This window comes from Aplysia californica, unplaced genomic scaffold (assembly GCF_000002075.1).
Source record: "Aplysia californica isolate F4 #8 unplaced genomic scaffold, AplCal3.0 scaffold00420, whole genome shotgun sequence".
Lineage (NCBI taxonomy): Eukaryota > Metazoa > Mollusca > Gastropoda > Aplysiida > Aplysiidae > Aplysia > Aplysia californica.
In genome coordinates, this window is record NW_004797690.1 from 293,838 (window position 1) to 307,165 (window position 13,328).

At 41.3% G+C, this 13,328-nt stretch overlaps 1 protein-coding gene across 9 annotated transcripts in view; it reads left to right on the top strand.

Moving 5' to 3' along the window:
• Positions 1-13,328, top strand: part of LOC101862600 (zinc finger protein 236) — an 81,613-nt gene that overhangs the window by 53,792 nt on the left and 14,493 nt on the right. Inside the window, exon 3 of one of the 9 annotated variants that reach the window (XM_005104434.3) lies at positions 408-1,795. The exons of 3 other annotated variants lie outside the window; for them this stretch is intronic. In XM_005104434.3, coding sequence (XP_005104491.1) covers positions 408-868 — 461 coding nt within the window. In that variant the 3' untranslated portion in view covers positions 869-1,795. Of the gene's footprint in view, positions 1-407; positions 1,796-2,684; positions 3,545-4,407; positions 5,056-7,077; positions 9,028-9,622; positions 10,133-11,786; positions 13,297-13,328 lie in introns of those variants that run through there. 5 more of the 9 variants (XM_035971339.1, XM_005104437.3, XM_005104440.3 and 2 more) reach the window with 5 other exon arrangements.

The following is a 13,328-nucleotide window of genomic DNA, read 5'->3' on the forward strand; positions in this document are numbered from 1 at the left end:
GCACATCTCCGAGTTCCATGGCGACGTCATGCCGTTTACATGCCAGCTGTGCGGGAAGGGATACCTCAGTTCTTCCGGATTATTCTTTCACATGGAGGTGCACGAAGGCAAGGCCTATACGTGTCCTGTGTGCGACGCCAAGTTTTCTCAGAAGGGGAAGATCAAACGCCACTTGAAAAATGTGCACCGGTCTGACCAATGCTCTAATTGTTCCAATATCTTTAAACTGGGGTCGGAGTATAGTCAGCATATATTGAAATGTGGTGTTGCCGTCCAGAATTTGAAATACAGTACACACGAACCTATGTGAGCCATTTTGAGATATTTGTTGATCTAATTGCAATGATGTTACTGTTACCTGTTTGTATGCTTTTCTGGTAGTTTTTTTCCAATTCTTTCTCTTTCAGAGAGGAATCAGTTTTATCTCCGAGAGCAGAGACGGTCTGATCTTCAGCAATCTTCGACATTTTCTCACACACCACAAAGGTCATCAACGACTTTCTCTCACGGAGCTCAACAGTCGCAAGCTTTCTCTCTCGACCCGAGAAATTTTGTCAAATGCAATTACTGCTCGGAGACGATGCCTCCCAGCTATCTGAGGAGCCACGTGTCTCGACATCACGGTTCTGACATGCCGTATACTTGCAGCATATGTGGAAAAGGTTACGTGACTTCGACAGGCCTCAACCTTCACGTACAGACCCACAAGGGCAAGTCCTACAAGTGCTGCCTCTGTATTGCCAGCTTCCCGTACAAATGTAGTCTGAAAAGACACTTGGCGAAAGTGCACAAGTCGGCTCAGTGTCCCACGTGCTCATATACGTTTTCACTGGACCAGTATAACCAACACTTGTTACAATGCCGCTAGGACAAAGTTAGAAGGTTGAATTTTGTATATTTTTGGTTCTCAAAGCGTGTGTTAAAGTGAAATAATTGTTATTAGGTCAACAGTCAAAGGGTCCCATTTTGTTATGGTTGTGTTATCGCTCCTTGCTTTTTCTTTCCCTTCCGTGTGAAATACATGTGTAAAAGAGATGTAGATCCTACTGGGGTAGTTTCCCACTGCTAACATAAAACATCTTGTGGGGAAATAGGTTATAGAGATGTAGATCCTGCAGGGGTAGTTTCCCATTGCTAACATAAAACATCTTGTGGGGAAATAGGTTACTAGTTTCCCACTGCTAACATAAAACATCTTGTGGGGAAATAGGTTATAGAGATGTAGATCCTGCAGTGGTAGTTTCCCACTGCTAACATAAAACATCTTGTGGGGAAATAGGATAGAGATGTAGATCCTGCAGGGGTAGTTTCCCACTGCTAACATAAAACATCTTGATCATCAAGTCAAAGCCTGCCCTTTGGCAACTAAACCAATGCAAGAAAGATTGGACTGTCCTTGTAACTTCACATAAGTGTGGCATCATATATAGAAACAAAGCATTCGATAATATTTTGGTATTGATCTTTACATTGTTTGTAATGGAAATCCAGTTGAAGTAGGTTCGAGCCTCAGCTCGGTCCGACGCTGTGTCCTTGGGAAAGGCATTTTACACGAATTTCCCATTTGGCGCGGTCTTTTCGGAGATGGATGTTGAACTCGGAGGCTCCGCTTCTTAAAAAACCTAATAGTGTTGATAGGGACGTTAAACCTGTACCATTTCACCATTTTTTTCACCAGTTGAAGTAGTAGCGCATACTTGTAGAGGATTGTTTCGAGGGAGAATAACAGTGGGTTGTTGGCGGGTGCTCTGGTGTGGTTTGCTTCTTCTTTCTTATCAGACATCTATCGTCCTTATCTTTCCTGCTTCTTTTTTGTGTTTGTTACTCTGTTGTAACAACACTTCTAATATTCGGCACTTATATGAGTCAATATGACCTTATTGTGTTGCAAGTTCCGTAAAACTTACGAAAACTAAAGGAGAGTAAGATAACACGTGGATTGAACAGTGCTGCTGTTCAGCACTGCTTCTCTCTCTCTCGACATCTACGTGTTTATTCTATGTGTTGCTGTCCGTTCACAGGAATTGTTTGACTGTCATTATATGTCTATGTTCAGCCATTGTGCAAATAAGAGGGATTACTGATACAGTAGGAATGTCTAGTGTCGTGAATGAAAAAGCTGTGTATCTTTTTTTAGAATTAGAACAATATTTTTCAAGTCTGCTGAAAAGATTTCTGTCTGCATTTTATGTGTGATTCACTAAAGGCTCCTTTTGGTTGTACAATGCTGATGATCTTTTGGTTTAGGTCACCTTGACTCGTTTCTTCCTTTTGACTTTTGATTTGAGTGAAAATGTGATTCTTATTGGTAGAAGATTTTTGTTCATACAATGTCGACAAGTGTTATTGCAGTTGAAACGATAGAACATTAAATAACCAATATGATTAACCATTAAACATGTCAATGATCGTTGTATTGAACTTGTGTTAGCAAACTTTTGTGTCTCATGGAAGCTGCTGAAAAAGTTGTATCTTACTAGCAATTTTTTTGCCCTTGTGACACTGATCTAAAAGATTGTCCCATTGATTGTGATAGGCATTGTTAAGTGTTGGGTTTTTTGTGTGTGTATGTATATGTGTGTAAAACTAAAAATGACCCAAAGATTTCACCAATATCTCATGGACACAGAACCTCGTAATGTAAAATACATTTGCACATTGGCTCTGAAATCTTTCTCTTGCAGGAAGTATGCAAAAACATCTTCAACCGTATGGACGTGGGATGCAGTCATTAAATCCTCAAAGACAAGCGAGAGGCCATGACACCACCCTACATCACATCCGGGGCTCCTTTGTTTCCCACAAACCCTCTATGGCTGTGTCAGCCTCGGGTCTCCCATCTGTGGCTACAAACTCTGTAAAAAGAGCAGACGTAGCGAGCAACTCGGCGTGGCCACAGGTGGTGCCCGGAAACGTGAGCCGCAAGCCTTTTGTCTGCTCCATATGTGGCAGGGGCTATGTGAGCGCTGCTGGGCTCTGCCTGCACATGCAGGTTCACAGCGGGAGGTCGTACGTGTGCCCCGTGTGTGACTCCAGCTTCCCCTACAAAGGCAACCTGAAACGCCACATGGGTCTGATCCACAACGCGGCGCAGTGCCCGTCTTGTATGGCTGTGCACAGTCTGGAAGACCACCATGCCTGTCCACAGTGAAGGGAGACGACTGTCCCGTGACAATAGGCTTCTTGCTGGCTTGTTTGTTCATACGCTGTCATGTGCAAGTGTGTTCACAGTATTGAGAGAGCTGTTTAAAAAATACCCAATGTTAAATTCAGGTGGTTTTTGTTGTTGGGTTGGTTTTTTTCAGATCAGTTGTAGGTTTGATTGGGAAATATTTGGATACTTTTTATTATTTGGTGATGGGGAAAGAAGACTTGTCCTTCTGCAGGCTCTGTTTTCACTGATGGACGTAGCAAATAGCTTTTAAATACAGTGGAACCAGCACCTGTATTGAAAGACAATCACCTGTACAAATGATCACGTCCCATTTCCCCATACTTACTACTAATATATTTAAATGAACTCAATAGTTTTTAGCATCGTAAAGTAAAGAAAAGCATAGCGACTTTGTAAGTGCCAATAGAAAGACATGACTAAATAACCGAAGCAACATTAAGCTGAGTAAATCACCACATGCTCATGTGATCGTATGATTCAAACAGTACTGTGACAGTATTTGGAGGGGGGGGGGAGTTCTTTGTCATTGTATTTTGATATTTTCTATCCTTTTCATTCAGAACTTGTGTGTTTTTGGGTTGTTTTACTGGGTCTTGAGGGTGCCACTGGTGGGTACTACTCTGTTGTCTCTGTCGTCAGCCTATCCTGCTTTTTCCTTGCACAAAGTGACCACCATTGATCATCGTGTTGATGCCATTATCTTTACTGTGACAGTTTGAACATTTTTTTTTTGTGTGTGTTTATGAACATTATGATTGAAAGCTATATTTTGGTTATCATTGAAAGTTCTATTATGACCGAATCCCCAAAAATGAACCATTGATTTATATTTAGGTGCTATCTTGATCAATGACAACAACATGTTTAGGTGCTATAGAAAATTAAGGCTCTGGTGTTGAGCTATAATTTTGTTGTCGGTTGAGATACTTGTATAACTATTTTTACTTAATAGGTGTATTTTATTTGTATATGTTTGCTTGCTTCATTTGATGACTCAAAAATGTGTTGGAAGAGCAGTGGAAATTCAGCGTGTTTAGGCTTCCCTTTGAATGTGGCTTTTGTTTTTTTATTTTTCAATGCAAGTGTAATGTTTCAAACAGTCTTAATGTGCGTGCGTGTGTCTGATTTCTATGTAGACTGCAGTGTTAAATTTGTGATGAGCCCATCAGTTTTAATGTGGACAGATTCCTAAAGCAAACCTATTGTCTTGTTACTTTATTTTCATTTTTCAGATTATAGACCCGATGCGTTGCATAATATAAATCCACCTGGGCCCTTCGTGTCGTCTCCATTGGAGCCCTCTATGCCTTTGCATCATCAGAGTCATCGGCAATCAGCTTCTCTCCGCTTTTTACGATGTCAGTTCTGTCCTGAGGAGCTGCCACAAAGTTTGCTCAAGCAGCACGTGTCTCGATGTCATGGAGATCAAATGCCCTTCACTTGTACGTTGTGTGGCAAGGGATTCCTCAGTCAGTCGGGACTTAACCACCACACCTTGGCTCATGAGGGGAGGAAGTTCTCCTGTCCGATTTGCGACTCCAAATTCAAGCAGAACTCGCACCTGAAGAGTCATCTCAGGAATGTTCACAAACTGGCCCAGTGTCCGACCTGTTTGGGCACTTTTCCTCTTGGAGTGGAATTCAATCAGCATGTTTTGTCGTGTCGGTAGTTGGCCTTTGGGGAAAGTCTGCACCCAGCGCATATTTTGTCATCTTTTGTTAATTGCTTACAGTGGTGTAATGGCTATTTTTCACAGTATTATGTTTAATTACCCTGCATTAGGTGTAGTGACTACTGTACATGAATGTTCAGTTCGGAATTATGCAGAAGCACACAGACACACACACACACACACACACACACACACACACAAACACACACACACACAAACTTCACACGCACACACACACACACACACACACAGACACACACACACACATACAGACACACACTCACACACACACACACACACACTCAAACTCACACACACACACACACACACACACACACACACACACACACACACACACTCACCAATATTCTCTCATAATCGTGTTGATAAGGGCGGCGAACCTGTACCATTTCACCAACATTGTGTATGGCATCATGGTGAAGTCTGACAATTTTTATTGAATTTTTTTGTTTTGGAGTCGGTACCTTTTTGGCCAATTTAAAAACATATTACTGGTTTGGTTTACTGATAAACGTTCAAAGGAACGAAAAAAGTGTAAATTTGAATTTGTCTTACCTGCTTCAGTTGCAAATGACTCAACTTCTATTCAAGATAGATGGGTTTTTTTACTTTTTTACTTTAAAAGCCAGGCCAGTGAAAAGGGTGTAAGGTTATAACGATCTCTTCATATATGCCGAAAAACTGACAAGTGCCGGAATCCACCTTGTAGTATTGAGTCGATAGTGCCGTAAAACACCTACTCAATCAATTTAAAAAATCCACCTTGTAGTGACACACGCACACACACTCACACACACTTGTATTTATTATAATATGATATAGGACAGGCTTGAAATGAAAACGAGGTTTTCTGCTTTTTGCTATTTGTTATAAAGTCTTGTCGTCTAAAAGGGAAACCCAATTCTGTTTTTACAAACTGACAACTTTCTGTTGATTTGTTTTTTGTTTTTAGAAGCCCACCTCCTAAATGATCTAAATTGTGTTGATGGGGACATAAAAAAGACCTACATTAAAAATAGGAAAAAAACCCTGGGAATATTTTCTGATTTTGGCCGTAATTTTTATTGTACCAATGTCTATTTATGGGTTATTTTCTTTTCAGTCTGCTTCATCTTTGCAAAGGCTGTTCGTCTAGAATTTTTACAAAGACTAAATGAAAATGTTTGGACATCTTATCTTTGATTTTGAATTTTGAGCACTTCACTGTCAAATTTGGATCTTTTTTGTATTTTTTATCCAGCATCAGTCTTATGATGATGGATATTAAAACATTTTTTGCAAGCAGAGATTTTTAAAAAGGCCTTTCTGTTGAATTTGGTAGACTGGAGCTTTATACATTTACTAATGAGGGTAGTGATTTTTGGAACAGCAGAAAAATACGTTTTCAGAGATGTGTTCAAGTGTTTAATAATAAAATTAAAAAAAAAAGACTGGCTTCTGTAGGGTTTACCGGGCTAACAAACTGAGGTTGATTTTGTAAAATGTTATGTTTGTTCTGTTCCTTACAATGTTTCTTATTTCATTGAAGTTGTGTGTTTTCACCAGTTGTATGGATGTGAGTGTAAGTGCTTACTTTTTAGTAGTCTGAGCGCGATCAATAGTCTTTCTATTTATTCCAGAGATGTCCCATTTTTTAAAAATTTTTTCTGTGAAGACAGTTGTCTTTGCAGCCTTTTGTTCGTTAGTGGAGATACATCTGTTACACCATTTCTCACTGAGCTTGTCTGTCTGTGATCTGGGACGAACTTTGCTGTTTAAATTTGGACTGATTTGTATCGCGCCACCAACTATCTTTAGGCCTTTCCCAAAGGGGGGGGATATTTCTCGTTCTAATGCACAGCAGAATTGTAAATGGGCTGATCCAACAGTGTCATGCTCATAACTGTGCCTGATCTACAACAGGGAACTGCTGCTTTTTCTTTCCTAATCCTTACTATCGTCATTTTCCTCTACTTCTTTTGTATGTTTGTCACACTCTTTTGACCCGCTATTTCCGGGGTGCCTTGATAGTTGAAGCAGCAGACTTTGTGCTGTTGAAGCTAGAGAGGTGTGCAGAGTAAGTCTGATTCCCTGTAAGAACTTCTCTGTTGACATCCACCCCTTGGCGCTCATAATATGACCTTATGCAGTTGCGAGCACCGTAAAACCTCTACTAAAACAAACGATTCGTGTCGTAAATTTGACAGTCTTGTAACTTTTAATTTTTCAGATGATAGTTTGAGAGGAGTCCGTGGACATGGTGTTTTACATAAGGATAATCTGCCTGGGCTCACGGGGCCATGTTCAGTGGACTCCTCTGTGCCGTCACTACAGGATTTCTCACGGACAAGTGGCCGTCTTTTTCAATGCCCATACTGCCCTAAGAAGCTGCTGCAAGGTTTGCTCAAGCAACATGTGTCTAGAGATCATGGAGATCGAATGCCCTTCACTTGTCGGTTGTGCGGCAAGGGATTCCTCAGTCATTCGGGACGTAGTCACCATCTCAAGGCTCATGAAGGGAGGAAATTCTCCTGTCCGATTTGTGACTCCAAATTCAAGCAGAAAGCTCACATGAGGACTCATCTGAAGGGGATTCACAAGGTGGCCCAGTGCCCTAAGTGTTTGGACATTTTCCCTCTTGGTTTGCAGTTCAATGAACATCTTGCCTCTCATTAGCATTGAGGGGGAAAGGGGGGGCAGGGTGATATAGGGAGTTATGTATGAAAGTATTGTTTGTTATGTTCAATGATGTGGTATAGTTTTGCTAATAAATGAACTTTGTTACTGTGAAAATGATAGTATAGTCACTTATGTATGTTGCACAGGTATGCTTGATAGTGAATGTTGATTTGTTGTCAAGCAGAAAAGAGAAACAGCATTGTTGACTCATTGGATCATGGGTGTGATATTGAGATAAGAGAGCCTGTGTTCCCAGCTGGAAGCCTGCAGGAGTGTGGTCTTTCTTAACGTTTTAGAATAATATATCCTTTAATTCACTGAGGGGTGGCAGGGCTTTTTTGCTGGTGCGTCTCAAGTGATGATGTAGGCAAGTCATGCTGGTGAGATTAGGGTGGAAAAATCCAGAGAGAAACGTCTTTGAGATGGTAGCTTTTAAGTTCAAGCGGGCTAACCCAGATTTCGGGGGTTTCCAGAAGTCTTGACCTACACCAAAAGTGGGCATTGCCCTTCCTATAACTTGCTATCGTGTATCTTACAAATATTCAGCACCAAATCAGGACAGAGGTCTACTCCCCCCCCCCCCCCACCCACCCAACCCCTCCTTTCCACTTTCCTAAAAAAGAAAGAAGATAATTAAGAATTCCCTTGTTCCTGCAAGCTGTAGTCTCCTGCGAAACTCAGACTTTTGCATGATGTGAGGGGGGGTTGATGGTTTTACTCCCTCAACAACTAAGAAGCAGAAAGTCGAAAGTCCTTCAACAAAAGTCATTGCTGTAGCTTGTTGGGTCAGTGGCTCTCATGAGTATATGTCAGAATGATGGGGGAATAGCCACAGAAGGTGGACTGCGGGCCCCTGATTGTGTTCTGTGAAGGAAAGCTGATTGTCTTCTAGTTCTATGAAGGACGGATTCCTTCAGAGCAGTTGTGCTAAAGAGGCATATTGATCAAGTATGCCACAATTCCCCCCCCCCCCCCCCCCCCCCCCCCCCATCCTTGTCCAGCTTGTGGTGCTTATGTTTGGAAGTCAGAATGGACAGGGATACGGTCCTCATTTCATCACGTCATGTTCTGTCAGAATGGACAGGGGTACAGTCAACATTTCATCACATCGTGTTATGATGCTTAGTTTGGGAACATTCCCTGTCACTGGAAGATAGTCATTTTATTGTTGTATCATTTACCTATCCAGTGAAGTCCTACGTCTTCATAAAAAATATCTTGTTTTGAGAGGGGATTTTAAGCTTATACTTACACCACGCCATACCTGTCCTTTTTTTTTTTTTACCATTCTTTTTCCAACAGTCAGCAATTCTTAATAAGCAGCATTTTTCGGGATAACCCCCTTGTGCTTAAAATCGACCGTATGATCTGTGGATGTATTCACTGATTCTTTATTAATTGTGGTGTCTGAGTTTGTTGATGCTTTGGTGTTGGGTCATGTTGACCTAAACTTGTTACAATGACCTTTGAGTCAACCTCTAAAGATTTTGCTATGAAAATTTAATCTGTGTCATGCTGATATTTCAACGCTGTAACTGTTCAGCTTATATCCCTTTGGGAACGTGTGCAATGCACTCTCTGAACGCAGGGTAGACTATTGTTGTGCCACAGTGGGTTTTCTGTACTTGCTTGTCTGAGTGCGTTTGAATACACACGCAGTCCTCGTTTTGTGGAAGGGTTTTTGGCAGAGTACATGCTTTGTTCTCTTTGTTCCCCATTGTTGAGTTTCACCCAAAAGTTTTCTGAGCATTATTTACCAAAAGAGGATATTTGTGTGTACAGAGTTGTGTATTTTGTCCTCTCTTCATTGTCAAATTTTTCTTTATGTTATGTTGTTTACCAAGGAAGGATTCATGTGGTCATGTTCATTGAACTCTTCATATCAATTTCTTTTGCGTTTTGTTGATGAAACTTTTTTTTTTCCATTGTAGTCGTAGCTAGTTTATAGAACTAGGTTTTGTGCTGGTGGCAACATGCTGTCCATTTTTTACATTTTTTCTACATTTGTTCAGTGTCCGTGTAGGTCGACTCTAGCTTCCTTTTAGAGAGTGTTTTTGTGGTGTACTTCCTTGTTCTCTCTTCATTTTGTTTTTCAGAGCAAGCTGCTTCATCCTTCAGTGAAGGTGGGCCGCTGCCTTATGGTGAGCCAGTATATCCTGGGGAGCAGGGAGGCCAGGGAGGTCATGTGTGCCCCTATTGCGCTCTCTCTTTCTCTAGCGACCACCAGTACAAACAGCACCTCTCGCGGAGACACGGGGAGTTCATGCCCTTTACCTGCTCCCTGTGTGGGAAAGGCTGCTTCAGCCAAGCTAGTTTAAAGTTCCACCTCCAAGGGCATGCTGGAAGAACGTTTCCTTGCCCCGTCTGTAATTCCAAGTTCAAACTGAAGCACCACTTGAAAAGGCATGTTTTGCAAGTCCATTCTATGCTGCAGTGTACGAAATGCCGTGGTCTTTTTCAAAGTGGACAGATATTTGAACAGCACACTTGGTCTTGCAATCCATCTGCTGCAAGACGTTGAAGTGCAGGCCACTGTTGGAAGTAGCTTTATACTTACTTGTTCTGCCCTTGTACACAGTGTCTTAAAAAGACTCAACAAACCCAAACCCATCAAAGGGCAACTCGATCATATATGCATCAATTTCAACAACAGTTTGGACAATTGATATTCAACCAAGGGTCGATCGACGTGAAGAAAATCCACCCACATGTTCGAGAAATATCAAGTTTAGAAAATTGTTCGTTGGATAGAACACAAAACTTTACAAACAATTAATCCCTGCATTCCTTTGGTTTAAAATCCTCTCTATTATTTCCTGTGGCGTTGTTTTGGAGTTGGGTTTTTTTTTTTAGCCAACAAAAAGAGCTCAGTGTTGAACAGGATGTCTAAACAGTCCATCCAGAAACATGTTACATGACAGGGTTATTCAAAATTGCCTGCGGCGTATTCCAGCGTGCCATGAGAGGAATGGTCAACACATCGTGACCTCAGTGCTTTCTTGTCGTATCTCCATTTTATTTAACAGTACAGTGAAAATGTGACTTCTTCATAAGTTCACTCTTCGTTATGAACTGTTTTCACTGTTATTAAAATGGAGATTACGACAAGAAAGCACTGAGGTCGCGTCATGGGGCATTCACCTGAAATAGCCACCACAACCTTCCGTGGGTGTATTTGGCAATGTCAGTAGTGGGGGGGGGGGGGGGGGGGGGGGAGGAGCAGCTGTGGATGGCATTGAGCCGCCTGCAGGGACGCCTATTCTCAGACCAAGTAAACCAAGTAAAAAAGTACTGTATTTAAAAACTTGTACTTTTGTACTTCAATGCACACATGATACACAATTGGTTGGTCACAAGATGACCAAGGTAGTGTCCCATAAATAGGGCCTCTTTGTTCTTTTTTACGACCTAGTCTTGCATGATGTGAATTGAATGTGCTGCTACTGAAAACAAGAGCAATCCTGGCCGTAAATTCGTTGAGTCTTCCTGTTGTATTTTCAATGAATGATAATGATTGCTTTTTTTTTGGACAGTGCATTCCTTCCTTAATGTACATTTGTGTAGCTGAGACTCCGATGTATCTGATGTTGAGACAGGTCTAAGTGTTTTAGGTTTTGTACATTTTGTACATTTGACTTTGCTTGTCGAAAACCATTTGGACATTCTTGATACATGATGTATTATTGATGTTTTTAGTGTAAAACTCTGTGTGTGTGTGTGTTTGTGTGTGTGTGAGTGTGTGTGTGTGTGTGTGTGTGTGTGTGTGTGTGATCCATTCATGTTTGTGCATGGTTTTTTTTAAGTATCCCCCTTTTTTTTTTCGAAATAAAATTTGTTTCCATATATAATCAAAACAATCTAAACCTGATGGATTTTTATTTTGTTTTGAGTTTGAGCACAGAGGGAGAGAGAGACTTGTCCTGGAGGAAGATTATTTGTGAAGCGTGCTGACAAAATGAGTTACTTCTCGGTTTCAAGCCTTATGGAAAAAGATATATCACTCATTTGGGTGAAGTTTGACAATTTATTAGTATGAAATAATAAAATATATGTTATAGTTTCAATGACATTAATAAAAAAAACTCTACAAATTTGACCCTTGTATCGATCATTGGCCAATATCTCCATTTGTGGATTGCGAGAAGTAACTCATTTTGTCGGCACGCCTCACATTTTCCTCCGCACAGTGGTTTCTTTCCCATACCTTTGTAATTTGCCGGGCCTTTATTTCAAAGAGTGTTGTTTTGTTTCTTGTTTCAGATGATTTTGGAAGGATGCCCTTTACCGGTACTGACAGTACCGACCCTAATTGTTTTCTCCCTCTCGCAAATGTGCCGGGGAAGCCAGGCTCCGCGGTTAAGAGATACCATTGCCAGGTTTGCCCCGCGGAGTTCTGGAACCACCGGAGCCTAATGGTTCACGTGCAGGAGGTTCACAATGTCGTCTTCCCCTACACCTGCCACATTTGTGGCCGGGCCTTTGTCGCCAAGCGGGGACTGAGGCAGCACGAGAAGTGCCACCAAACGCCGGGCTACTTCTGTCCGTGTGGGGCCGGGTTTAAGTACAAGCACCACTTGAAAAGACACACCATAGCCGTGCATGGTCGAATACCGGACCCGGGAACCTACTGATCATCAATGCCATTCACCCCTGGCAGGGTATAGGCCACATACAAGCTCCTTCCATTTCTCTCTATCCTGGGCCATCCTTCCTAGCTCATTCCAAGTGAGCTTCATCTCTCTCATGTCCCTTTACTGATGGGGAAAGTTAATTATCTCTCAACCCCGTCAAAGCAGGTTTGACTGTACACAACTTTTGCCCTGCTCATGAGTGTCTTTAATACAAAAATGTATATATGTTGTATCGTGATTGATGTGTTGCTAGGGTGGTGAGGATGCGGCTGAATGTGATGTTGACCAAGGGAATGGGAACTGCATGATGGTTTATTTAATCTGTCAACAATCGGCATAAGTTGTAATTTCCACACACCACCGCTTCGTTTAACTGGGCGGTCATATAGTCGCTCAAAGCGAACACGTTGGGTATGTAGCGAAGCTCTCTCCCACAGCTAACAGATTTTCAGGTCCCGATTTGTAAAAATTGTAGGTCTGTAAGGCCTACATAACATTCATTGTATATGTATTTTAACCTGGTACGTAGCGAAATTGGCACGTGATAAAATAGATTTCCTTGTCCCACTGACTTTGCTATGTCCATGCCAGACTGTCTTATCATGTATCATCAAAGTAAAATTATATCATGTATAAACATCAAATATTACCCTCTTTTTATTCAAATCACGTTGTGTTTTTTCCCCTCTCTGTATTGGCCCATGGGCCTGACAAATAAAATACTCCGCCTGTTTTCTTTGTTCCTAATGTTTATTGGTATTGACTTGGGAGCGAAATTAGCTCTTAGTCTCTTAGTAGTCTTAGTATGATTGTCTAGTTGAACTTTAGACCGTACCCTTCTGTTGTTTTAAAAAAAATTAAGTTTGCTCATTTTAAGTTTGAAATTGAAAATGTGAACCAGCGAAGAAGTGTTTTAACATTTTCTATCTTTTTCCATCCAGAAACATGTATGCTCTGTCGTGACAAACTTGAATGGTATCCGTCTGTTTTCGTCCGAACGTTTCAAAGTTTGGACCGTAATAAATGATAGTATTTGTTCCTGTTCATTCTCTAGTTACTGACTTGTGTCTGATTCACTGACATCCAAAGTCTGTGGGGTCTACGATGCTCCTGCACACTTCAATGTGTTTTCTGATCAATGTTCTTAGCTTTTACGCCATGTATATAATAT